Source organism: Ovis aries, chromosome 7 (genome assembly GCF_016772045.2).
Source record: "Ovis aries strain OAR_USU_Benz2616 breed Rambouillet chromosome 7, ARS-UI_Ramb_v3.0, whole genome shotgun sequence".
Lineage (NCBI taxonomy): Eukaryota > Metazoa > Chordata > Mammalia > Artiodactyla > Bovidae > Ovis > Ovis aries.
This window is the reverse complement of record NC_056060.1, coordinates 46214632-46239151: the sequence shown is the minus strand read 5'-3', so window position 1 is coordinate 46239151 and position 24520 is coordinate 46214632. Positions and strand designations below refer to the sequence as shown.

At 44.5% G+C, this 24520-nt stretch overlaps 2 protein-coding genes across 6 annotated transcripts in view; one reads left to right on the top strand and one right to left on the bottom strand.

Annotated features, from left to right (window-relative positions):
• VPS13C (vacuolar protein sorting 13 homolog C) overlaps window positions 1-8348 on the bottom strand; it is a 181184-nt gene extending 172836 nt beyond the window's left edge. For all 5 annotated transcript variants that reach the window (XM_004010549.6, XM_004010550.6, XM_004010551.6 and 2 more), the window contains exon 1: window positions 8211-8348. In XM_004010549.6, the coding sequence (XP_004010598.3) occupies window positions 8211-8310 (100 nt within the window). In that variant the 5' untranslated portion in view covers window positions 8311-8348. The remainder of the gene's footprint in view (window positions 1-8210) is intronic.
• A 14165-nt stretch (window positions 8349-22513) lies between these two features.
• On the top strand, window positions 22514-24269 carry LOC101102735 (C2 calcium-dependent domain-containing protein 4A). Its single transcript, XM_042252369.1, has 2 exons — window positions 22514-22588; window positions 23043-24269. The coding sequence occupies exon 2, from the start codon at window positions 23044-23046 to the stop codon at window positions 24193-24195; it is 1152 nt and encodes a 383-aa protein (XP_042108303.1). The 5' UTR covers window positions 22514-22588; window position 23043; the 3' UTR covers window positions 24196-24269.
• The last annotated feature ends 251 nt before the right edge of the window (window positions 24270-24520 follow it).

Below are 24520 nucleotides of genomic sequence, written 5' to 3'. Positions count from 1 at the left end.
CCTCCGCGCCCCAGGTGGAGATTCAGCCTGAAGTTAAAGTAAAGAGCAGAGAGAGGGAAACGGAGAGAAGAAGAGAGAGAGAAAGACACGGGGGGGGGGGGGGGAGCCAGATTCCCAAGAAACCAGGCCGAGAGACTAGTTCGAGAAACTGGTCCGAGAAGCTGGCCCCATCCTTTATTGTTCAGAAGGCCTTTTATACTTTTGATAAACATGGAGATCAATGGGTAACACAAAATTATGTAGCGTTCACAACCCAGATTCTTTCCGTATATCATTTTGTATACAAAAGGTCTCAGGTGATTTACATTATCTTCTGGCCAAGAGGCTTGTTAACACTTTTTGGCTCTCTTCCTTAATGAATGTTATTTTTGTTTCCCCTGAAGTGTTTTTTCTTTAATCTACATCTCCTTAAAGCATTAAAGTTACATCTCTATAGAACAAAGGTGCAGTGAGTTATAACAAAGAAGGTACTTAACTCAAAGATCTAATGTTGCTAATACCAAGTCTACTACTTGTTTTTCTATATACCAACTATATCTAAAAATAAAGGATATGAAAATTTCAGCAGCAAGCATTGACTCAACAAATGAAACTTTTAATCAGTCCTATTCTAAAGATTTTGACTCTTCGGAAGCCCCTACATTCCTAGGATGTTTTAAGCTTCCTGTGCCTCCTGCGGTCAGGAGGCCTCAAACAATCACACGCGCAGCTGTACGAGTCCTGCAGGCAGGCTAGAAAGCCATCAGAGGGTTTTTTGGATTGAAACACTCTTTCAAATGCAGAAGACTAAAGCCCTGAATTGACTTTTTCCAGAAAATGTCAGAAGAGTGGAAGAGCAGAGCACAAAAGCCGGCAGATTTTTGTTGGGGTACATGCTTAGGAATTTCCAGAGGGGTCCCTGAAGTCTGAGCATGCCTTGCATATGTCAGCTTCCTTCCTCATGACCTTGCAACGGGCGGGATTCCTCACACTGGCTCCCGGCATTACACTATATCCCAAAGAGCACAGATGGGTTAGAGAATCTGATAATTCTATCTTCCTTGGGGAAAAAAAAAAACAAATGCCATATAAGAACTGGACCCTGCACTTAAGAGGCATGGATAGCTGGTGGGCCATTTTTGGTTTTAGCTTTTTAAAAGAATTTCTTGAGAAACCCAAAACCAAAAAGGGTAACTAAAATCAGTATTGTTAGGTAAAAGACCAGGACACCAAGAGTGTCTAACAGGCTTTTTAATGGCAAAGCGCTCCCGGGCGGGGTTCCCGGACCGGAACAAGCCGGACTGTGTTGGGGGTGGTTTTTATACGTTCCTTGCGAGGGATGGTCAGGCAAGATGGATGGGGGTTCAGATAGGTTGCCAGGCAGAGGCGTCGTGGGCTGACAGGTCCTTCTATGTGGCTGGGGTGGGACGGTTTTAGCTGGTGAAGTGTGCTGTCATTGGTCTCCAGGATCTGGGAAGCGCCTTCCATTACGGACCTACCCCGCCGGCAGGAGGGAGAGGAAGGGCGGCCCATCATGGCCCCCGGGGGTCCGGCCTTACAAGTATTACTAGCAAAGACATAACCAGAAAGGAAAGTCAAGCTTTATGTTAAGAAAAAGAAATGTGTCTCCGCGGAAAACACAGAAGCAGGAGGTAGCATTGCAAAGGGTCATTTTAGTACTTTTTAAAAATCTATATTTTTCTAAAAACAAAAGAAATTCATAAGTTATGATTTAGAACTTTTTAGGACTATGAAGACCTTAAAACCTAACCTGCTTTCACCTTATACATGAAGAAATCTTTTAAAGAGACTGGGTGGTTTATACAAGGTTATACAATTAATATGTAGCAGCTTCCCAGGTGGCTCAGCAGTAAAGAACCTGCCCACCAATGCAGGAGATGCCTGCCAAGCAGGAACTGCAGGTTTGATCCCTGGGTCAGGAAGGATCCCCTGAAAAGGAAATGGCAACCCACTCCAATACTCTTGCCTGGGAAATACCATGGACAGAGGAGCCTGGCGGGCTACAGTCCAAGGGGTGGCAAAGAGTCGGACATGACTTAGCAACTAAACAGCAACAGCAGTAGTGCTCAGAATAGAATCTATGTCTCCCGATGTCTCCCGACTCCCTGGTCAATGTTCTTAATATAAAACACACAGACAAATACAAAACTGGGATTAAAAACAAAAAAATCAACCAGTAAACAAAAATGCCCTCATCCAGGGAACTAGCTTTGCATATTATAAAATGGTGAAAAGAGAATACGTGATGCTATGCACTTTTTATTTAAGATTATTTGAAAGTATATATAAATATTCAAACACATTCATTTCCCAAGGACGTGAGCTAAAGTAAGTGAAAGTGTTAGTCACTTATTTGTGTTCAACTCTTTACAATCACATGGCTCCTCTATCCACGGAATTCTTCGGGCAAGAATACTGGAATGGGTAGCCATTCTCTTCTCGAGGAGATCTTCCCAACCCAGGGATCACACTTGGGTCTTCTGCATTGCAGGTAGATTCTTTACCATCTGAGCCACCAGGGAAGCCCTAAGCTAAAGTAAATGAATGAACATTTCTAAAACAAATCAAATTATTTTGATAACTATTGCTTTAGTAAAAATACTTAATAAAATATTAAATAAATTCATTTCAGTTGAATCCAGCTATTTATCCCAAATTACCTCATCTAGAGTCCTTTTAATAGGAGTTCACAGTAACTCTCTGTCTTAGGAGGGGAAGCTGGGGGAAGAAGAAACAACTGACTCTCACTCTTCCATTTCCCTATTGAAACAGGAAGTCTCAGCAAAGAAAGCTGGAAAGCTGCCACGTCACCACTGAACTTTCTCCTTTTCAAATACATTTCAGGGCTCTCATAAGAGTAAGTAGTGTGGCAGAGCCCCTTCGCAGAATGGTTACCCAAGTACCAACTTCCAGCTCTATTTGTAGAAAGGGGTGAAGTTTTAATTTATCATACTATTCGAATTTGTGGAAAGTTGTTTTTAATAAAATTTTAAAGCCTTGTTTTAAATAATGATATTTAAATACCTAAGTATGTTACGATATTGAATTTTTTTCTTGTTTACATGTGACAGGACAAACTAATAAGAAGTGTGGTTTTCACTAGGCTAAGTGTTGTTTGGGAGGAGAGAAACAAAAAAAATTCCTCAACAGGTTTAGAAATACTTAGATATTGCTATGTTTTATGGATTAAGGTTAGAAAGAAGCAGAGGCCTGTTTTTTCAAGCTGCCCTTCAGCTATCTGTTAAGACAATGTAATATACAGATCTGGATTTGCAAATATCAGCATGAGACTGGAACTTCATTCTTCCTGTCATACTTCATGACTGTGACTCTGCTCACCAGTAGTGAGTGAAGAACAAAAAGGTAAACATGATCTGACTATTATTTCTCTCCATGAATGCAGAGCAAGCGGGAGTACTTAATGAATGAGCACACATGGATCTGGCCTCGTTCAAGTCACAAAAGTTCAAAGCCTTCTCATTTACAGATAAGAAGCTAGTAGTCACTGGGCAATGACTTGCTAAAAACCAGTGAACCAGGCAGTACTGGACATGTAATTAGATCCCATGTTTCCTCCTCCCTTATGCTGCTCAGCTCTAAGAACATCTGGCAGCTGAGGCGAAAGTGTCAAGGGTGGAGTGAAGGACAATAGAGTAATCAGCACAGGCTTGGCCTGGTTTGCAGAGTTAAAACTCTGAGGGCACTCCACCTGGCTCCTACTCCTACTGGTGGCCAGCAGGTCACCACAGCCACCTCCTGCATCCAACTCTTCACAGCCTCTATGTATATTTTACCTATCAAATGGAAGCGAGAGCAGAATTCTGAATGGAGATTTTCTGATGACTTTTCATGGCAAGTAACCTTGAAAAATCAAACTGAAAAAGGTTCTACATTGCCACAAACTTGCTTAAACCAAATTGCAAAAGATCTGGTGTTTCAACATACCTTTTCAAATATGTTACTCTTAAAACAATTAAATTCTGGACATGCCTCAAATAGCCAAAGGCTGTGCAACTTATCTCCTGGTACCAGCTAATGGGGAACAAAAACCTAGATAAACCTTCCCACCTACATAGGCAGCAACATGCACATCAGGCACTTTTCTGAACCTTTGAAAATCTGACTTACAAAATACCTGGCAGGGGGTATAAGTACTGTTAAGTGTAAACTCAAATGCAAATAGTTTTTTTTCTTTTAAGAACAATCTTTGGAAATGTGGTATTAGTTCTCTACACAAAATTATTACACTGAAGAATGTGAAAACCTTAGAGGTCATACTTATGAAAATATAGGCATAGCTCATTTTACTGCGCTTCCCTGGTGGCTCAGAGGTTAAAGCGTCTGCCTGCAATGCGGGAGACCTGGGTTCAATCCCTGGGTTGGGAAGATTCCCTGGAGAAGGGAATGGCAACCCACTCCAGTATTCTTGCCTGGAGAATCCCATGGACAGGGGAGCCTGGTGGGCTACAGTCCATGCAGTTGCAAAGAGTCGGACACAACTGAGCGACTTCACTTTCACTTTCACTTTACTGAGCTTCACAGATTTGTTTTTTACAACTTTTTTACAAATTGAAGGTTTGCGGCAACCCTGTCAAGCAAGCCTACTGGTGCCATTTTTCCAACAGTATTTACTCACTTCATGTCTCTGTGTCACATTTTGGTAATTCTTGCAATATATCAAATTTTTCATTATTATTATATTTGCTATAGTGATCAGTGATTTTTGACATACCTACTGCAAAAAAGATCATGACTCACTGAAGGCTCAGATAATGGGTCGCATTTTTTAGCAATAAAGTATTTTAAATTAAGTATGTACATTTTTTGACACAATGCTATTGTACACTTGAAAGGCTACTAATGTATGTTCCAAACATTAACTTTAATAAGCACTAGAAAACCAGAAAGTTCATGTGACTTGCTTTTTTTGATATTCACTTTATTGCAGTGGTCTGGAACCAAACTCTCAATATTTCTCAAGGTATTCGTATAAAATAAAACAAGCAGGCTGGTTTCCATCATTCGGCTAGGTTTGTGTATCATCACCATTACTATCAGTATTAACAATTGAACAATTATAATTACAAAAACTTTTCACATGATTTACCTTACAAATAGTTTTATTTCCCCATTTTAAAAGGGAGATAAGGAAACTAAGGCTTTAAGAATTAAAATGTTTCTCCTATATCCCAAAGCTAGTAAATTTTCATTTTTCTACCACAGCAAGAATTTTTCAAAAATCATTATGTGTAAATCACTTTTAAAAATACAGAGGAACTGTTGGGCATTTTTTTAAAAATCTTTATAAGAATAAAAACAGAAGGAGATGACAAAGCTTTTATGTGTGTGTGTGTTGCAGTTTAAGGTAATATTCACAATAAACTTTCAGATTCTAGGCCTTCCAATAATTCTCCCCATCTTTCTCACTCTCATTTTTTGTTTCTTGTGGATTTCATTGGGAATGCCTATATATGTATGAATATATGCACAGCAAATTTTTCAAATTATATCAACACACCATTCTGATTTCTAAAACTCCTTCCTGATACCATCCAAGCAAAGATTGTGCATTTTTACTGACATGCTACCAAGTCACTTCTTAAAACTTCTGTTTCTTAAGTTAAAAATTTCATGAAGCATATAATGCCTCTAAGTACCTTTTAATTTCCTACTACAACCTATTCAGCACCAGAAGGTCTACTATAAATGCAAAATACAATCTCAATATTCCCCTTAGACTAGGGTTTCTCAACCAGCATTTTGGGCTGAGTACTACAGTCCATGAGGTCACAAAGTGTCGGATATGACTTAGAGACTAAACAACAACTTTTTGCTGTGGGGAGCTGTCCTGAGCATTGTAGAACATAACAGTCTTTAGGGGTTCACTCAGGAAATACCAAAAGCACACATCTCCCCACAGCGTGACAATCAAAAGTGTCTCAGATGTGCAAATATTCTCTTGGAAGTGAAGTTATTCCTGGTTGAAAACCACTGCCACAGATTAGTCAAGGGTATCAATTTATCCCTTGTTTGGAACGAATAGTAGATCAGCTTGCGAAATGTTTGCAAATGGAATTCTTCCCTTTCTCAACATGAAAATTTAAGAAAAAAACTAAAAGGTCAAACTCTGTGACTCATAAACCTTATCTGCTAAACCAAACAGTGTTCAAGTAATTATTATATAAAATTTTAAATACTTTAAAAGCTTGTCAATGTTAAAGATGTCACAAATATCAGCTGTTTTCTTAATAATAACTTAATAATAATCTCATTTGTTTTACTATAAAAAGTGTAAGATAAATTTATTCAAAGAACAGAAATCACCAATTCACAGTTTTACCTATTTTAATGAGAGAATTAGCATTATAAACAAAATATTTGAGCAACAGTTGTAAAAGCTCATAACTTAATGCTTTCTTTATGCTTATCACAAAAACAAAAGGCAGCAAAATTTTATACATGTTTAGCTGTGGTCTGATAAACCTGAATGGACTTCCACCAGGAGCATTTCCTAAAAGAAATGGGTTTATTTGCTCAGGGCCTAATATAAAGTTGATGCTGGACATAGTCATAATGTACAAGTACCAAGTCACTTCAGTTGTGTCTGACTCTGTGTGACTCTATGGACTGTAGCCTGCAAGGCTCCTCTGTCCACGGGGTTCTCCAGGCAAGAATACTGGAGTGGATAGCCATTCCTTTCTCCAAGGGATCTTTCCCACCCAGGGATGGAACCTGGGTCTCCCACACCGTAGGCCAACTCTTTACCATCTGAGCCATCATGGAAGCTCAAAAAGAAATGGAATAAATTCTAATGGTATATTTTATTTAACCCAATATATTCAAATATTATTTCACCACGTGATCAATATAAAAAATTGCTGAGATATTACACTTTCTCCTACTGAGTATTTTCAAAACTTGCTGTGTACTTAACACATCTGGCACAATTTATTTTGCACTAACTACACTCCAAGTGTTCTTATAGTGGCTATATTATAGGACAGCTACAACGACTTGCTGGCTGAATTAAAAGCAGTTACATCCATTTGGCATCACCGACTCAACGGACATGAGTTTGAGTAAACTCTGGGAGTTGGTGATGGACAGGGAGCCCTGACGTGCTGCAGTTCACGGGGTCGCGAAGAGTCGGACATGCCTGAGCGACTGAACTGAGCATTCATTTGAGTACTACTTTAGATTTCCTTTCAAAGCTGACAAAATTCCCAAAACTCTTCTGAAGAGTGAGGAAGTATCCCCAGTGTCCCCAGAGCTTTTCAGGTAAATGGTGCAAACAAACTTTCTGAAGATGGAGAAGCACGCTACAGTCTACTATACACAACCTCTAGGATAGAAGCGTTGGTGTCAGTTCTTCAGTGTGCAACCAGTTCAGTTCAGTCGCTCAGTCGTGTCCGACTCCTTGCGACCCCATGGAACAGCAGCACGCCAGGCCTCCCTGTCCATCACCAACTCGCAGAGTCACCTAATTAATGATGATGTAGCTCGTGGCTTGAATTTCTCTCTGTTGCTCCAAAACAAAATTGAAACTCCTCTTCTTATTAAGAGGAAAATCAATCCTAAGGGAAGTAGTCACTTTCTCAGTAGCTGAGAGTATTATGAGTTAAGAATTTCTACCGACGAGCCTTTCCTAATGATCTTCCCCTACTTGCCAACCGTTTCCCAAACCCTTTAGAGAAAAGCCAGTTCCTGACAGCTATCAACTGCCAGAAAAGATAACTGCGAAACACAATTTCCTGTTTCTCCTTCCTTGATGCCACTTGGGCATGTGTGACCACGCAGCCAGCTTCGCTCCACCTGGAGTGAGAACAGGGAGGGTTCCGTGAAGTCGAAGGCGCCAGGCCGAGGGCAGGCAGAGGCCCCCCAAGGTGGGCAGGTGGGACCGAGCAGGGACTTCGGACTCAGGGACACGAAAGCTGGGAATCTCCGCAAGACGGGCGCGATTCAACCGCCCCTCTCCAGACCCTGCGAGCACCCAGGACCCGGTGGCGGTGGAGGCGGGCACAGGCCTCCCCACGCCCTGCACCTGCGGCCCAAGGAGTGGGCCCCACCGAGCGCCCTCCCCGGAGGCGGAGCCTCAGACGGCAAAAGGAACTCGGCCCGGGCTGGAGCCGGGAGGGCAGCAGCCTGCGGCTGGGGCCCCATGGCCAGCGTCTGCAACCCTCAGCAACCCGCGGCCGCGCCCTCTCGCTTACCGCCCCAGATCCCCAGCTTCAGCTGGGACTTGTTCAGGTTCTCCACATAGTCCCCCAGCAAGCGGTTCAGCAGGTCCGCGACCACCGACTCCAGCACCATGGTGGGACCCAGGCACAGGAGAGGGAGGAGCCGGAACCGACCGGCGCAGCTGAGGGCGGCGACCAGCGCTGCGAATGACAGCCCCCCGGGCGCCGACCCGCCCCGGCGCCGCGCAGCACCGCGCGTGATTGGGCTGTGCGCAGGCGCGCCACAGCCGCCGCTGCTGTTGCTGCTGGCTCTGCTCCTGCTGCCGCCCGGAGCTGGAGCTTCGGGGGCGCGTCGCAAACTCGTGACCCCATGGCCGCAGGCCGCCAGGGCACCTGACAGCGGGCGGAGCGGAGCGGTGGAGAAGCTGCTTTGGCGCTTGCCTCAGCGACGAGCACCAGAGGAAAGAAATGTTAAGAGAAAGAACAGAGAGGCAGGAGTTACTGAGCACGGGGACCTCTTTGATGGTCTCTCTGCTTCCTCTGAGTCGCCTTCTTTTGACTTGCGGACCGTAGGGCTCCGTCATCGGGGTGGGAAGCAGCTGTGCGGCGCTGGAGCCGACCGAATGGCTACCCGGCGCTTCCCAGGCCTCCAGTCCACACTGAGCAGCCTCATAAGGAACCATCCGTTCAGGAGGGGAAAATAGGAGACCCTGCACCGTCTTTCTGCTACACATCAGCCGCACCTGGCACGAGCTCTCTGCCTCCTTTCGCGTCCGGAAAACACTTCAGTAATTTGCAAGTGGGAGGAAGGGAAACAGAACTGCATCATAAGATGGCAGAAGGGAACTCAGTATGCATTTCGTTAACTCCTTCTTTTACTCCCTCTGTGCCTGATTGGCTCTTAGTTAATTCAGGAGTCACTTCTTAATTACATACTAAGTTAAGGAAATAAAGAACAAAACGACGTAGTACTTCCTTTTTTTTTCCCTTTAAGGGTAGGTTAGCTGTTAATTTCATTTCTTTTAATCATTGAACTATTTCTGGTGTGCCAAGACTTTTTGAAAGTGAGGCTTTTATAATTCAAGGACTTTTAGTAAAATTTAGCCACTCATTGACAAGCCAATTCTCTCTAGAGAGCAGGACATTTTTTTTAATTTATTTTAAAAAAAAGTTGAGATAGTTTACAAACATAAACCTGAGCAATAGTGAGATTATTTGTGGTCACGCGTTTATTAAATGATTCACTGCACATGTCTGAAAAACTATGTGTGAATTGCTCTTAAACAGCTTCTATGGACATTGTGTAATCCCCAGATTCAAATGTTGAAATTCTTTTTATTTAATTGAAGGAGAATTGCTTTACAGAGTTTTGTTTTCTGTCAAACATCAACATGCAAATGTTGAAATTCTAACCTCTACTGTCAGAGTATTAGGAAGTGGGGGGCCTTTGGGAGATAATTAGGTCATTAGGTAATTAGGTAGAGCCCTCGTGGATGGGATTAGTAGCCCTATGAAAGAGACCCCAGAGAGTTCCCTCACGGCTTCTGCCCTGTGAAGATACAGCAAGAAGACTGACATCTATGAACCAGGAAGTGGGCCCTCACTAGACTGAATCAACTGGCACCTTGATCTTGAACTTCCTGACTTCAAGAACTGTGAAAATTGTATTATTTTTAAGCCACCCAGCCTGTTGTATTCTGTAATAGCAGCCTGAACAGACTAATAATAGGATCAAAAAGAAAAATCATTCCTTAAATACAAAGTTCCCTGGAGAAAAAAGTCAAAATATCTAGAATTGGTGTTATATAAAATGGATGTAAAAGAAAAGAACCAACACTAAGCAGTACTAATGCTATCAATAACCACCTTCATCCCTCACTCCAGTCCACAGAAAATAAAACAGTAACTGTTTGTTTTTCCTAGCTTAGTCACCCTGACAAAATACCTAGGATGTATTTTGAAGCACTGCATACTTCATTCCTTTACCATCCACAACTAATTAACAGCCAAACATGTCTCTTCTGCTTTTGCATAGTTCCTAAATTCTCTTTATATCTCACCCAAACTGCACAATCACCCACTAACCTGTCCCAAACTTGTTTCTAATCTGCTCCCAACCACCCCTCTCCCCTTGTACATTCACACCAACCATGCACTGGGAAGAATGAAAAAAAAAGATATATAGATAGGTCCATACAGATATCCATACATTGTTACTGAGATAGGCGTGCATCAGAAAAAGTTGAGAAACCAAACAATGCAAGGATATATGAATAACTGTGGGCTCGGATAATGACAGTCTTCCTCTGAATAGATTTGGGTGTTCCATGAACAGAGCCTCATCCTGTTAGACAAACCACCCAAGTACTGCATGAATCATGCTTCTGAGGTAAGTAAAACATTAGGCTTAATGTGGTCACAGGGGATCACCCATGCAAGGGCATGTTTCTGCTGTTTTCAAGACATCTTATATAGGAAATGTTTCCAAAGTGTTATTGAAGAAGGTGATTTATTAATAAAAAAACAAAGCAAATCTACTTGGCTTGGCCAGAAAGAGAAATGTTTTTAAGGGAATCCATGTGTGAATCACCTAATCCTTAATCAAGCAGACTCATATAATAACTGCTAAGTGATAGCCAACACTTACTATATACCAGGTGTTTCGTGCATTTAACCCTCACAATGATCATGTGTGGTAGGCCTTGTAACCGCCATTATACAACTTCAACTCAGAGAAGTTAATTTACTTGCCCACAGTTCCATAGTTAAAAAGCTGCATAATATTTGAACCAAGGATGAATAACTCCAAAGTCTATGTTTCTTCACCACTAATTCATCTCTCCCTCCACAACACAGCTTTGCTTAACCACTTCTCAGACAGCTTCTCAGATTGTGAGTCTCACTATTTTAATCCAGGGCTCTCTGGGCTCTCATTTGCAGAGCTAACAGCATCTTGCCTCCTGAGAAAAGATGAGTCAAAACACAATCATGTGACCCTTAAGTGTATAATTGGTAAACATTCTCCCATAGGTTAAACAGTGACCCAAGGCAAAAAAAAAAAAAAAAAAAGATAGCCCACATCCAAGGACAAAGGAAAAGCTGTAACGTGACATTAGAAGGGGAGCTGTTGCTACTGCTAAGTCGCTTCAGTGGTGTCCAACTCTGTGCAACCCCATAGACAGTAGCCCACCAGGCTCCATTGTCCCTGGGATTCCCCAGGCAAGAACACTGGAGTGGGTTGCCATTTCCTTCTCCAATGCATGAAAGTGAAAAGTGAAAGTGAAGTCGTTCAGTCATATCCGACTCCTTGCAACCCCATGGACTGCAGCCTTCCAGGCTCCTCCATCCATGGGATTTTCTAGGCAAGAGTACTGGAGTGGGTTGCCATTGCCTTCTCCAGAACGGGAGCAATCATGTTAAAATCAAACCTCTACCCTCCAGAGATGCTTGAAGTGCACAAGCAAAACCTGATGTGCACCAGGAAACAGGAAAAAGGAGCAGTGACCCCCACAAGAGATTCTGAGTGTTGGAGGGTCTGTAGAAGCATGGGTCAACAATGGCCTGCCACAGGGCCAGAAGCACAGAAGGTCTAAGAGGCATGAACTAAGTCCTCTTGGAGGAGGTCGTCATTAGCCCTACCATAGAGACTGCATGCAATGTGGGAGACCTGGGTTCAATCCTTGGGTTGGGAAAATCCCCTGGAGTAGGGCATGGCAACCCACTCCAGTATTCTTGCCTGCATAATACCCATGGACAGAGGAGCCTGGCAGGCTATGTAGGGTCTATGGGGTCGAAAAGAGTTGGACACAGCTGAGCGACTAAGCACGCAGAGACTGCATGCTCAAGTTCTGGGCCACCTCAGGTCAGACTACAGTGAGGGAGCACAGTGCCACCCATCAGCAGAAAGTTGGATTAAAGATTTACTGAGAATGGCCTTGTCTACCAGAGCAAGATCCAGTTTTCCCCAGCCAATCTCTCCCATTGGGAAGCTTGCATTAGCCTCTTTTTCTCATTTATCAGAGGGCAGACAGAAGAAGCAAGAATTACAATCACATGGCCTCCAGAGTGAAAACCACAATCAAGGAAAACTAACCAAAATGATCACATGGATCACAGCCTTGTGTAACTCAGTGAAGCTATGAGTCACCCTGTGCAGGGTCACCCAAGAGAGATGGGACATGGTGGACAGTTCTGACAAAACGTGGTCCATTGGAAGGGAATGGCAAACCACTTCAGAATTCTTGCCTTGAGAAATCCATGAACAGTATGAAAAAGCAAAAAGATACGAAACTGAAAGATGAGCCCACCAGGTCGGTAGGTGCCCAGTGTGCTAATGAGAAAGAGCAGAGAAACAGCTCCAAAAAGAATGAAGAAGCTGAGCCAAAGTGGAAAGGACACCCAGTTGTGGATTTGTCTGGTGGTGAAGGGCTTCCCTGATAGCTCAGTTGGTAAAGAATTTGCCTGTAGTGTGGGACACCTGGGTTCAGTCCCTCGGTTGGGAAGATCCCCTGGAGAAGGGAAAGGCTACCCACTCCAATACTCTAGCCTGGAGAATTCATGGACTGTACAGTCCACAGTGTCTCAAAGAGTCAGAAATGACAGAGAGACTTTCACTATCACTGGTGGTGAAAGTATATTCTGATGCTGTAAAGAACAGTATTGCATAGGAACCTGGAATGTTAGGTCCATGAATCAAGGTAAATTGGATGTGGTCAACAGGAAATGGCACAAGTGAATACCTACATTTTAGGAATCAGTGAACTAAAATGGAGGAATGGGCGAATTTAACTCAGATGACCACTGTATCTACTACTGTGGGCATGAATCACTTAAAAGGAATGGAGTAGCCCTCATACTCAACAAAAGAATCTGAAATGCAGTATTTGAGTGAAATCTGAAAAATGACAGGACGATCTCTGTTTGTTTCCAAGGCAAACTATTCAATATCACAGTAATCCAAGGCTATGCCCCAACCACTAATGCTGAAGAAGCTGAAGTCCAACAGTTTTATGAAGAACTACAAGACCTTCTAAAACTAACACCCAAAAGAGATGTCCTTTTCATTATACGGCACTGGAATGCAAAAGTAGGAAATCAAGAAATACCTGGAATAACAGGTAAGTTTGGCCTTGGAGTACAAAATGAAGCAGGGCAAAGGCTAACAGACTTTTGCCAAGAGAATGCACTGGTCATAGCAAACACCCACTTCCAACAACACAAAAGGGGAATCTACACATGGACATCACCAGGTGGTCAATACTGAAATCAGACTGATTATATTCTCTGAAGTCAAATAAGGAGAACTCTATACAGTCAGCAAAAACAAGACTGGGAGCAGACTGTGGCTCAGATCATAAGCTCCTTATTGCAAAATTCAGACTTAAATTGAAGAAAGTAGGGAAAACCACTAGACCATTCAAGTATGATCTATATCAAATCCCTTGTAATTATACAGTAGGAGTGACAAATAGATTTAAGAACAGAAGAACTATGCAAAAAAAAAAAGATCTTAATGACCCAGATAACCACGATGGTGTGATCACTCACCTAGAGCCAGTCATCCTGGATTGTGAAGTCAAGTGAGTCTTAGGAAGCATCACTATGAACAAAGCTAGTGGAGGTGATGGAATTCCAGCTGAGCTATTTGAAATCCTAAAAGATGATGCTGTGAAAGTGCTGCACTCAATATGCCAGCAAATTTGGAAAACTCAACAGTGGCCACAGGACTGAAAAAGGTCAGTTTTCATTCCAGTCCCAAAGAAGGGCAATGCCAAAGAATGTTCAAACTACTGCACAATTGCATTCATTTCATACGCTAGCAAAGTAATGCTCAAAATTCTCCAAGCCAGGCTTCAATAGTATGTGAACTGAGAACTTCCAGATATTCAAGCTGGATTTAGAAAAGGAAGAGGAAGCAGAGATCAAATTGCCAACATCTGCTGCATCATAGAAAAAGCAAGAGAATTCCAGAAAAACATCTACTTCTGCTTCATTAACTATGTTAAAGCCTTTGACTGTGTGGATCACAACTTACTGTAGAAAATTCAAGAGATGGGAATTCCAGACCACCTTATCTGCCTCCTGCAAAACCTGTATGCAGGTCAAGAAGCAACAGTCAGAACTGGACATGGGACAACTGACCTGTTCAAATTGGGAAAAGAATATCTCAAGGGAGTATATGTCACCCTGCTTATTTAACTTACGTGCAGAATACATCATGAGAAATGCAATGCTGGATGAAGCAGAAGCTGGAATCAAGATTGCTGGGAGAAATATCAATAATGTCAGATATGCAGATGACATTACCCTTTGGCAGAAAATGAAGAGGAACTAAAGAGTCTCTTGATGAAGGTAAAAGAGGAGAGTGAAAAACCTGGCTTGAAACTCAACATTCACAAAACTAAGATTATGGCATCTGGTCCCATCACTTCATGTCAAATAGATGGGGAAACAATGGGAACAGTGACAGACTTTGTTTTCTTGGGCTCCAAAATCACTGCAGATAGAGACTTCAGCCACAAAATTAAAAGGCAGTTGCTCCTTGGAAGAAAAAGTATGACAAACCTAGACAGCATATTAAAAAGTAGAGACATTATTTTGCCAACAAAGATCAATATAGTCAAAGCTATGATTTTTCCAGTAGTCATGTATGGATGTGAGAGTTGAACCATAAAGAAGGCTGAGCACTGAAGAATTGATGCTTTTGAATTGTGGTGTTGGAGAAGACTCTTGAGAGTCCCTTGGACTGCAAGGAGATCCAACCAGTCAATCCTGAAGGAAATCAGTCCTGAATATTCATTGAAAGAACTGATGCTGAGCTGAAGCTCCAACTCTTTGGCCACCTGATATGAAGGGCTGACTCATTAGAAAAGACCCTGATGCTGAGAAAGATTGAGGTCAGGAGCAAAAGGGGATGACAGAGGATGAGATGGTTGGATGGCATCAGCAACTCAATGGACATGAGTTTGAGCAAGCTCTGGGAGATAGCGAAGGACAGGGAAGCCTGGCATGCTGCAGTCCATGGGGTCGCAAAGAGTCAGACATGACTGAGTGAGTGATCAACAACAGCGGATGGAGGTTCATAATATTCTATAGGAGGCGGTGGTCAAAACCATTCCCAAGAAAAAGAAATGCAAGAAGGCACAATGGTTGTCTGAGGAGGCCTTACAAATAGCTGAGCAAAGAAGAGAAGCCAAAAGCAAAGGAGAAAAGGAAAGATATACCCATTTGAATGCAGAGTTCCAAAGAATAGCAAGGAGAGATAAGAAAGTCTTCTTAAGTGAACAATGTAAAGAAATAGAGGAACAAAATGGAATAGGAAAGACTAGAGATCTCTTCAAGAAAATTAAAGATACCAAGGGAACATATAGTGCAAAGCTGTGCACAATAAAGGACAGAAATGGTAAGGACCAAACAGAAGCATAAGAGATTAAAAAGATGTGGCAAGAATACACAAAAGAATTATACAAGAAAGGTCTTAATGATCCGAATAACCATGATGGTATGGTCACTCACATAGAGCCAGACATCTTGGAGTATGAAGTCAAGTGACCTTACTTTGGCCACCTGATGTGAAGAGCCAACTCATTGGAAAAGACCCTGCTGCTGGGAAAGATTGAAGGCAGGAAGAGAAGGGGACAACAGAGGATGAGATGGTTGGATGGCATCACTGATTCAGTGGATATGAGTTTGAGAAAACTCAGGGAAATAGTGAAGGACAGGGAAGGCTGGCATGCTGCAGTCTATGGGGTCACAAAGAGTCAGACATGACCTAGCAACTGAACAACAACAAGAAGAAATGTGACCAGGAGTGGAGCTCAAGTAAAGACAAAGAAGTAGGTAGTCAAGGGCATGGCAAACTCAAGGATGTACCAACTCTGCCCCCAGGCTAGATATCTAAACAGTGTTCAGTAGTCTCTTCTCATTTCTGCCTCAGCCAAGCAAAGTTCAAATATGCCACCCTCATTATTTCATTCCTCTTCTGACAGAAGGGCATAGCTAATATGATCTTGTACAGCAGGATCTACCTGCCTAGCATACTGGCTGGAAGCCAGGAGGCATCCAGTAAATATCACTTTGAATGAATAAATGAACTAATGAACATTTGCTCTCCTCTGTACTAACAATAAATATCTGACATTGTGTATATGAGGCTGTATGCTAAACTTTTCATCTGCATTATCTTATTGTATGGGTTTCCCTGGTGGCTCAGTGGTAAAGAGTCCTCCTGCAATGCTGGAGACACAGGAGATGCTGGTTCGATCCCTGGATAGGGAACTTCCCTGGGAGAAGGAAATGGCAACTGACCCCAGTATTCTTGCCTGGGAAATCCCACGGACAGAGGAGCCTTGGAGGTTAGTGTCCATGGCATTGCAGAAAGTTGGCCACAACTTAGCGAATAAACAAGAACAAGAACAATAGATAGATGGGTATTATTACTACCAAAAGGGGCAAGGCAGTTCTCCTGGGTCTTTAAGTTCACTAATCCCATTACCCTCTGATGGAGAAGAATAAGAGGCTTATGGAAGCTTCCTGCTGGGAGAGACTGACTGAGAGGGAAACTGGGTCTTGTTCTGATGCAGTAAATCCTTAATTTTCTGTCAATGGGCGGGGCTGTATTCCCTCCCTGTTTTTTGACCTGAGGCCGAACTATGGTGGAAGTAATAAAGATAATGGTGACCTCCTTTGAAAGGTCTCATGCCACACTCAGTGCTCCCAACCCTGCAGCGAGCCACCGCCGACCCACGCCTCTACTGGAGACTCCTGGACACTCAGGGGCAAGTCTGGGTCAGTCTCTTATGGGGTCACTACTCCTTTTTCCTGGGTCCTGGTGTGCATAAGATTTTATTTGTGCCCCCCAAGTGTCTGTTTCCCAGTCCTGTGTAAGTTCTGGTGGCTCTACAGTGGGGTATTTGGTGACCTCTTCCAAGAGGGCTTATGACATACCAAGGTTTACTGCACCCAGAGTCCCTGCCCCTGCAGCAATCCAGTGCTGACCCATACCTCTGCAGGAAACACTCAGACACAGTTCTGGCTCAGTCTCTGTGAGGTCTCTGGGTCCTGGTGCACACAAGGTTTGTTTGAGCCCTCTGAGTGTCTCTGGTGAGTATGGGGTTGGATTCTAAATGCTATTTTGCCCCTCCTACTGTCTTGCTGGGGCTTCTCCTTTGACCTTGGACACGGGGTATCTCCTCAAAGTCACTCCAGTGCAACACAGCCACCTTGTCTAACTCACTGAAACTATGAGCCATGCTGTTTAGGGCCACTCAAGACGGATGGGTCATGGTGGAGAGTTCTGAACAAACATGGTCCACTGGAGAAGGGAATGGCAAGCCACTTCAGTATTCTTGCCTTGAGAACCCCATAAACAGTATGAAAAGGCAAAAAGAAAGGACACTGAAAGATGAACTCCCCAGTATGCTACTGGAGATCAGTGGAGAAATAACTCCATAAAGTATGAAGAGAAGGAGCCAAAGCAAAAACAACACCCAGCTGTGGATATGACTGGTGATGGAAGTAAAGCCCAATGCTATAAAGAGCAATAATGCATAGGAACCTGGAATGTTAGGTCCATGAATCAAGGCAAATCGGAAGTGGTTAAACAGGAGGTGGCAAGAGTGAACATCAACATTTTAGGGATCAATGAACTAAAATGGACTGGAATGGGTGAATTTAACTCAGATGACCATTATATCTACTACTGTGGGCAGGAATCTCTTAGAAGAAATGGAGTAGCCATTATAGTCAACAAAAGAGTCTGAAACGCAGTGCTTGGTTGCAATTTCAAAAATGACAGGATGATCTCTGTTTATTTCCAAGGCAAACCATTCAATAGCACAGTAATCCAAGTCCTGGACTGGAAGAAACACAAGCTGGAATCAAGATTTCTGGGAGAAATATCAATAACCTCAGATATGCAGATGATACCTCCCTTAAGGCAGAAAGTGAAGAGGAACTAAAAAGCCTCTTGATGAAAGTGAAAGTGGAGAGTGAAAAAGTTGGCCGAAAGCTCAACATTCAGAAAACAAAGATCATGGCACCTGGTCCCACCACTTCATGGGAAAGAGATGGGGAAACAGTGGAAACAGTGTCAGACTTTATTTTTGGGGGCTCCAAAATCACTGCAGATGGTGACTGCAGCCATGAAATTAAAAGACGCTTACTCCTTGGAAGAAAAATTATGACCAACCTAGACAGCATATTCAAAAGCAGGGACATTACTTTGCCAACTAAGGTCCGTCTAGTCAAGGCTATGGTTTTTCCAGTGGTCATGTATGGATGTGAGAGTTGGACTGTGAAGAAGGCTGAGCGCCGAAGAATTGATGCTTTTGAACTGTGGTGTTGGAGAAGACTCTTGAGGGTCCCTTGGACTGCAAGGAGATCCAACCAGTCCATTCTGAAGGAGATCAACCCTGGGATTTCTTTGGAAGGAATGATGCTGAAGCTGAAGCTCCAGTACTTTGGCCACCTCGTGCGAAGAGTTGACTCATTGGAAAAGACTGATGCTGGGAGAGATTGGGGGCAGGAGGAGGAGGGGACGACCCAGGATGAGATGGCTGGATGGCATCACGGACTCAACGGACATGAGTCTGAGTGAATTCCGGGAGATGGTGATGGACAGGGAGGCCTGGCGTGCTGCGATTCATGGGGTTGCAAAGAGTCGGACACGACTGAGCGACTGAACTGAACTGAACTGATGCCCCAAACAGTAATGCTGAAGAAGTTGAAGTTGAATGGTTCTATGAAGACCTACAAGACCTTCTAGAATGAACACCCCAAAAGATATCCTTTTCATTACAGGGGACTGGAATGCAAAAGTAGGAAGTCAAGAAACACCTGGAGTAACAGGCAAATTTGGCCTTGGAGTACAGCATGAAGTAGGGCAAAGGCTAATAGAGTTTTGCCAAGAGAATGCACTGGTCATAGCAAACACCCACTTCCAACAACACAAGAGATGACTCTACACATGGACATTGCCAGATGCTCAATATGGAAATCAGACTGATTATATTCCTTACAGCTGAAGATGGAGAAGACTGAAGTCAGGAAAAACAAGACTAGGAGCTGACTGTGACTCAGATCATGAACTCCTTATTGCCAAATTCAGACTTAAATTGATGAAAGTAGGGAAAACCACTAGACCATTCAGGTATGACCTAAATCAAATCCCTTACGATTATACAATGGAAGTGAGAAATAGATTCAAGGGACTAGATCTGATAGAGTGCCTGAAGAACTCTGGATGGAGATTTGTGATATTGTACAGGAGGCAGTAATCAAGACCATCCACAGGAAAAAGAAACAAAAAAAAAGGCAAAACGGTTGTCTGAGGAGGCCTTACAAATAGCTATGAAAAGAAGACAAGTGAAAGGCAGGAGAAAAGGAAAGATATACCCATCTGAATGCAGAGTTCCAAAGAATAGCAAGGAGACATAAGAAAGCCTTCCTCAGTGATCAATGCAAAGAAATAAAAGAAAATAATAGAATAGGAAAGATCTCTCTTGAAGAGATCTCTTCAAGAAAATTAGAGATACCAGGGGAAATTTTCATGCAAAGATGGGCATACTAAAGGACAGAAGTGGTATGGACTTAATAGAAGCAGAAAACATTAAGAAGAGGTGGCAAGAATACACAGAAGAACTATACCAAAAAAATGTTCACAACCCAGATAATCACGATGGTGTGATCACTCACCTAGAGCCAGTCATCCTGGAGTGTGAAGTCAATTGGGCCTTAGGAAGCATTGCTACAAACAAAGCTAGTGGAGATGATGGAATTCCAGTTGAGCTATTTGAAATCCTAAAAGATGATGCTGTGAAAGTGCTGCACTCAATATGCCAGCAAATTTGGAAAACTCAACAGTGGCCACAGGACTGAAAAAGGTCAGTTTTCATTCCAATCCCAAAGAAAGGCAATGCCAAAGAATGCTCAAACTACCACACAATTTCACTCATCTCACATGCTAGCAAAGTAATGCTCAAAATTCTCCAAGCCAGGCTTCAATAGTATGTGAACTGAGAACTTCCAGATATTCAAGCTGGATTTAGAAAAAGCAGAGGAACCAGAAATCAAATTGCCAACATCCAGTGGATCATCGAAAAAGCAAGAGAGTTCCAGGAAAACATCTATTTCTGCATTATTGACCATACCAAAGCTTTTGACTGTGTGGATCGCAACAAACTGTGGAAAATTCTTAAAGAGATCGAGTATCAGACCACCTGACCTGTCTCCTGAGATATCTGTAAGTAGGTCAAGAAGCAACAGTTAGAACTGGACATGGAAAAACAGACTGGTTCCAAATTGGGAAAAGAGTACGTCAAGGGAGTATACTGTCACCCTGCTTATTTAACTTATATGCAGAGTACATCATGAGAAATGCTGGACTGGATGAAGCACAAGCTGGAATCAAGATTGCTGGGAGAAATATCAATAACCTCAGATATGCAGATGCCACCACTCAGAGTAGAAAGTGAAGAACTAAAGAGCATCTTGTTGAAAGTGAAAGAGGAGAGTGAAAAAGTTGGCTTGAAGCTCAACATTCAGAAAACTAAGATCATGGCATCTGGTCCCATCACTTTATGGGAAATAGATGGGGAAACAGTGGAAAGAGTGACAGACTTTATTTTGGGGGCTCCAAAATCACTGCAGATGGTGACTGTAGCCATGAAATTGAAAGATGCTTGCTCTTTGGAAGAAAAGTTATGACCAACCTAGACAGCATATTAAAAAGCAGAGACGTTACTTTACCAACAAAGCTCCATCTAGTCAAAGCTTTGTATTTTCCAGTAGTCCTGTATGGATGTGAGAGTTGGACTATAAAGAAAGCTGAGCACTGAAGAATTGATGCTTTTGAACTGTGGTGTTGGAGAAGACTCTTGAGAGTCCTTTGGACTGCAAGGAGATCCAACCAGTCAATCCTGAAGGAAATCAGTCCTGAATATTCATTGGAAGGACTTATGCTGAAGCTGAAACTCCAGTACTTTGGCCACCCAAGAACCAACTCATTGGAAAAGACCCTGATGCTGTGGGAAAGATTGAAGGCAGGAGGAGAAGGGGACGACAGATGATGAGATGGTTGGATGGCATGACCAACTCTATGGACATGAGTTTGAGTAAGCTCTGGGAGTTGGTGATGGACAGGGAAGCCTGGCATGCTACAGTCCATGGGGTCACAAATAGTCAGACATGACTGAGAGACTGAACTCAATCTTAAGCATAAATAGCATATTGCTGTTTAGTTGTTAAGTCTGACTCTTTTGCTTTGTCTAACTGTTTCGTGAGTTGTCTGATTCTTTTCTTAGCTGTCTTAGACAACTGACTCTTTTGAGACCCCATGAACTGTAGTTCATCAGACTTCTCTGTCCATGGGATTTCCAGGCAAGAATACTGGAGTGGGTTGCCATTTCCTTCTCCGGGAGACCTTCCTGACCTAAGGAAGGTACGTGCATCTCCTGCTTTGCAGGGAGATTCTTTACCACTGAGCCACCAAGGAAGCCCAGAAATAACATACACCCAAACAAAACACCTCAGATCTCTTTCATCCTAAGCTAGCTGGAAGAAGGTCGCTTAGAAAGTGAACTTAGGTCAATTTTCAAAGGAAGGAAAAGACCTCTCAGGTGAGCACAGCCTAGAAAGGCCAGATGTGTTTAGGCTGCCTCCAAAGGATGGGTCCAACAGCCCAGATGTGTGCAGGAATATAATTTCCCAATTTAAAAATCAGCACACAAGGTTTAAGAAGTTGGTTGTTATTTTTTAAACTGAGGTATAAAATACATAATCTTATATCTAATCTTAAGTGCATACTAGATTATCTTTTTACATGTGAATACAACCCAGTAATCCCACCCAGATCAAGATGCAAAATATTTCCAGCAACCTATAAGGTTCCCTGTACACACAGTAGTTTGTAGTCAACAAAGGAAAATAATTTAAAATCAGAACAGAAAGCCAGAAGGCAGGTAGGGAACTTTGAAACCTGGGCAGACTAAAGGCTGGATTTGGGGGAGGATATTAACTAAGAATGAGACAAACTCGACTTTTGTATCCTCTTCATGGTGGGTATAGAGAGCTTCTGTGATTCAATTCAGTATGCCAATTGATCCTCATAATGACTTTGCCATATAGTAAAGACTGAGCCCTCTTTTGCACATAAGTAAACAGAAGCACCCCCATTTAGAACTGAATGTCTAGAATTTGCACTGCGGATCCAGCCACGTGGCAGAGCGAAAGTTGGAAGGCTTGGCGTCAGGTTACCTAGCAGTGCCAATCCGGCCCGCCCATTGGCGGGCTTCCCAGGCCTCAGGTATAAAGGTTCAGGCCGATAGCCTTTAAACTTTAGCGAACCCCGCAGCAGGAACTTTGATCTCCCCAGAGGCCGTGCACCTCTACAGTTTGGTGCCCCAGGCAGAACGGTGCGGAGACCTATAGCCTTGCTTAACTCTCCCAGGGACTCGTCTGAGGCTCTTTGAGCTTAAAAGCGGGGAGCAAGCCGAATATTCTAGAAAGGATAATAATTATTTTAAATCTGAGGATTAGAGTGCAATAATCCAAGGGTTCAGGAAACCATTGCACAAGTATAGTGCCTCTTGGCACCAAGGACAACGCGAGGCAAACACTTTGAAAAGCTCTGCCTTAGAACAGCAAGGGCAGGTCTAGATTAAGGCAACAAACCCAAAGTGTACACCACTGAGGAATAGAGAAGACATCAGAGAAACACTGAAACATCTGCAATAGCAGCGTGAGGGGTAGTTGCCTGGTTCCAAGGGAGGTAGGAGGAGGCACCTCGTAAGTAGAAGAGACCGGAGACCGGAGCTCCTGCGCCCTGCAGAGCTCACTCTGAGATCCGTGTGTGCTTGTGCGTTGCAGGATGACCAGCTCCAGCAGAGCTTCCTCAGGAACCGGCACCTGCTGCCTGATGTGGTGCCTGGAGCGGCTCCTCTTGGGACCCGAGCGCCTCCTGCGGGGCAGAAACCGGCTTTATCAGGATGGAGCCCGCCGAGCCACGGCCCTCACACCCGCCGGGTGCCCAAACGTGCTCACCCCGGACCGCATCCCCGAGTTCTGCATCCCCCCGCGACTCGTGTCCTGCCCGACTCTGACTGCAATCCGAGACTCCTGGGGCGAACAAGCAGGGACTGACGATGGCGCTGGCCGCACGGACTGGGACCCGCGCTCGCAGGCCGCACTCTCGCTTCAGCACCTGCCCCGGGCGCGCACTGCCTACGGCTTCTGCGCGCTGCTCGAGAGCCCGCACACCCGCCGCAGGGAGTCGCTCTTCCTCGGGGGTCCGGGCGCCGCCGCGCTCCCGCCCGCGCCCCGTCCCCGGGCCCACACCTACGGGGGCGGCGGCGGAAACGACCCCTTCACCCCCCGGGCGAGAGCGCCCATTGCGCCCCGCGAGGCCCGCAGTGGCTCCCTCCTGGACGCGCTCGGCCCCGGGCCCCGCTGCCACCGCTTCCTGCGCGCTTCTGAGGAGCTGCTGCGCCGCGTGCTGCGGACCCAAAGGAACCGAGACCTGGCCCGCGCCTGCTCTGTTTCCAGCGGGGACGAAGACGACGAGGACGAGAACGAGGGCCCCTCCGGCTCCGGATCCCCGGCGCGGGCCCCCGGCGCGTCCCCCTCGCCAACTCCCAACCCGCTTCCCGAGCGCTTGGAGGCCGAGGGCACCGTAACTCTGGGCGGTGCCGGTGGCGCCCTGCGCCTGGCCGCTGAGTACAGTAGGGCCAGCGGGCGCCTCCGTGTCCGGTTGCTCCGTGCCGAGGGCCCGGCTGGAGGAGCCGCCGAGCCCCGCGCCCCCGTAGGCTGCAGAGTCAGCTTCATCCTGAAGCCGCGGGGCGCCGTGGTCCGGCGAAGCCGCAGGGCCGTCTTGGAGCAGGACTTGTGCTTGGACGGGCTCTCGGAGGACGAGGTGCGCCGCCTGGCCGTGCGCGTCAAGGCGGAGAACCGGGGCCGCGGGCTGGAGCGGGGCCGCCTGCTGGGCCAGGGCGAACTGCTGCTGGGCCCCCTCCTGCTCCTCTGAGGGCGCGCTCTGCCGCCGGGCCTCTCGGACACTGTAGCCGCTTTGTACAAAATAAACGTGTTTTCATTCTTCTCCTCAGGTCTTTGTTTACTCAGGTCCAGTATTGGCAGAGATGATATTGGATTAATTACCATGATAAAGGATGCTATATTTTGTGTTGTTCAGTCGCTGAATAGTGTCGCAGTCTTTGCGAGCTCACGGACTGTAGCACTCCAGGCTTCCCTGTCCTTCATTATCTCCCGGAGTTTGCTCAAACTCATGTCCATTGAGTCAATGATGCCATTCAACCATCTTCATCTTCTGTCAGCCCCTTCTCCTTCTACCC

Excerpts from the sequence above, each read along its gene's own strand:
- LOC101102735 (XM_042252369.1), top strand. The coding sequence starts at position 23,044 with ATGACCAGCTCCAGCAGAGCTTCCTCAGGAACCGGCACCTGCTGCCTG.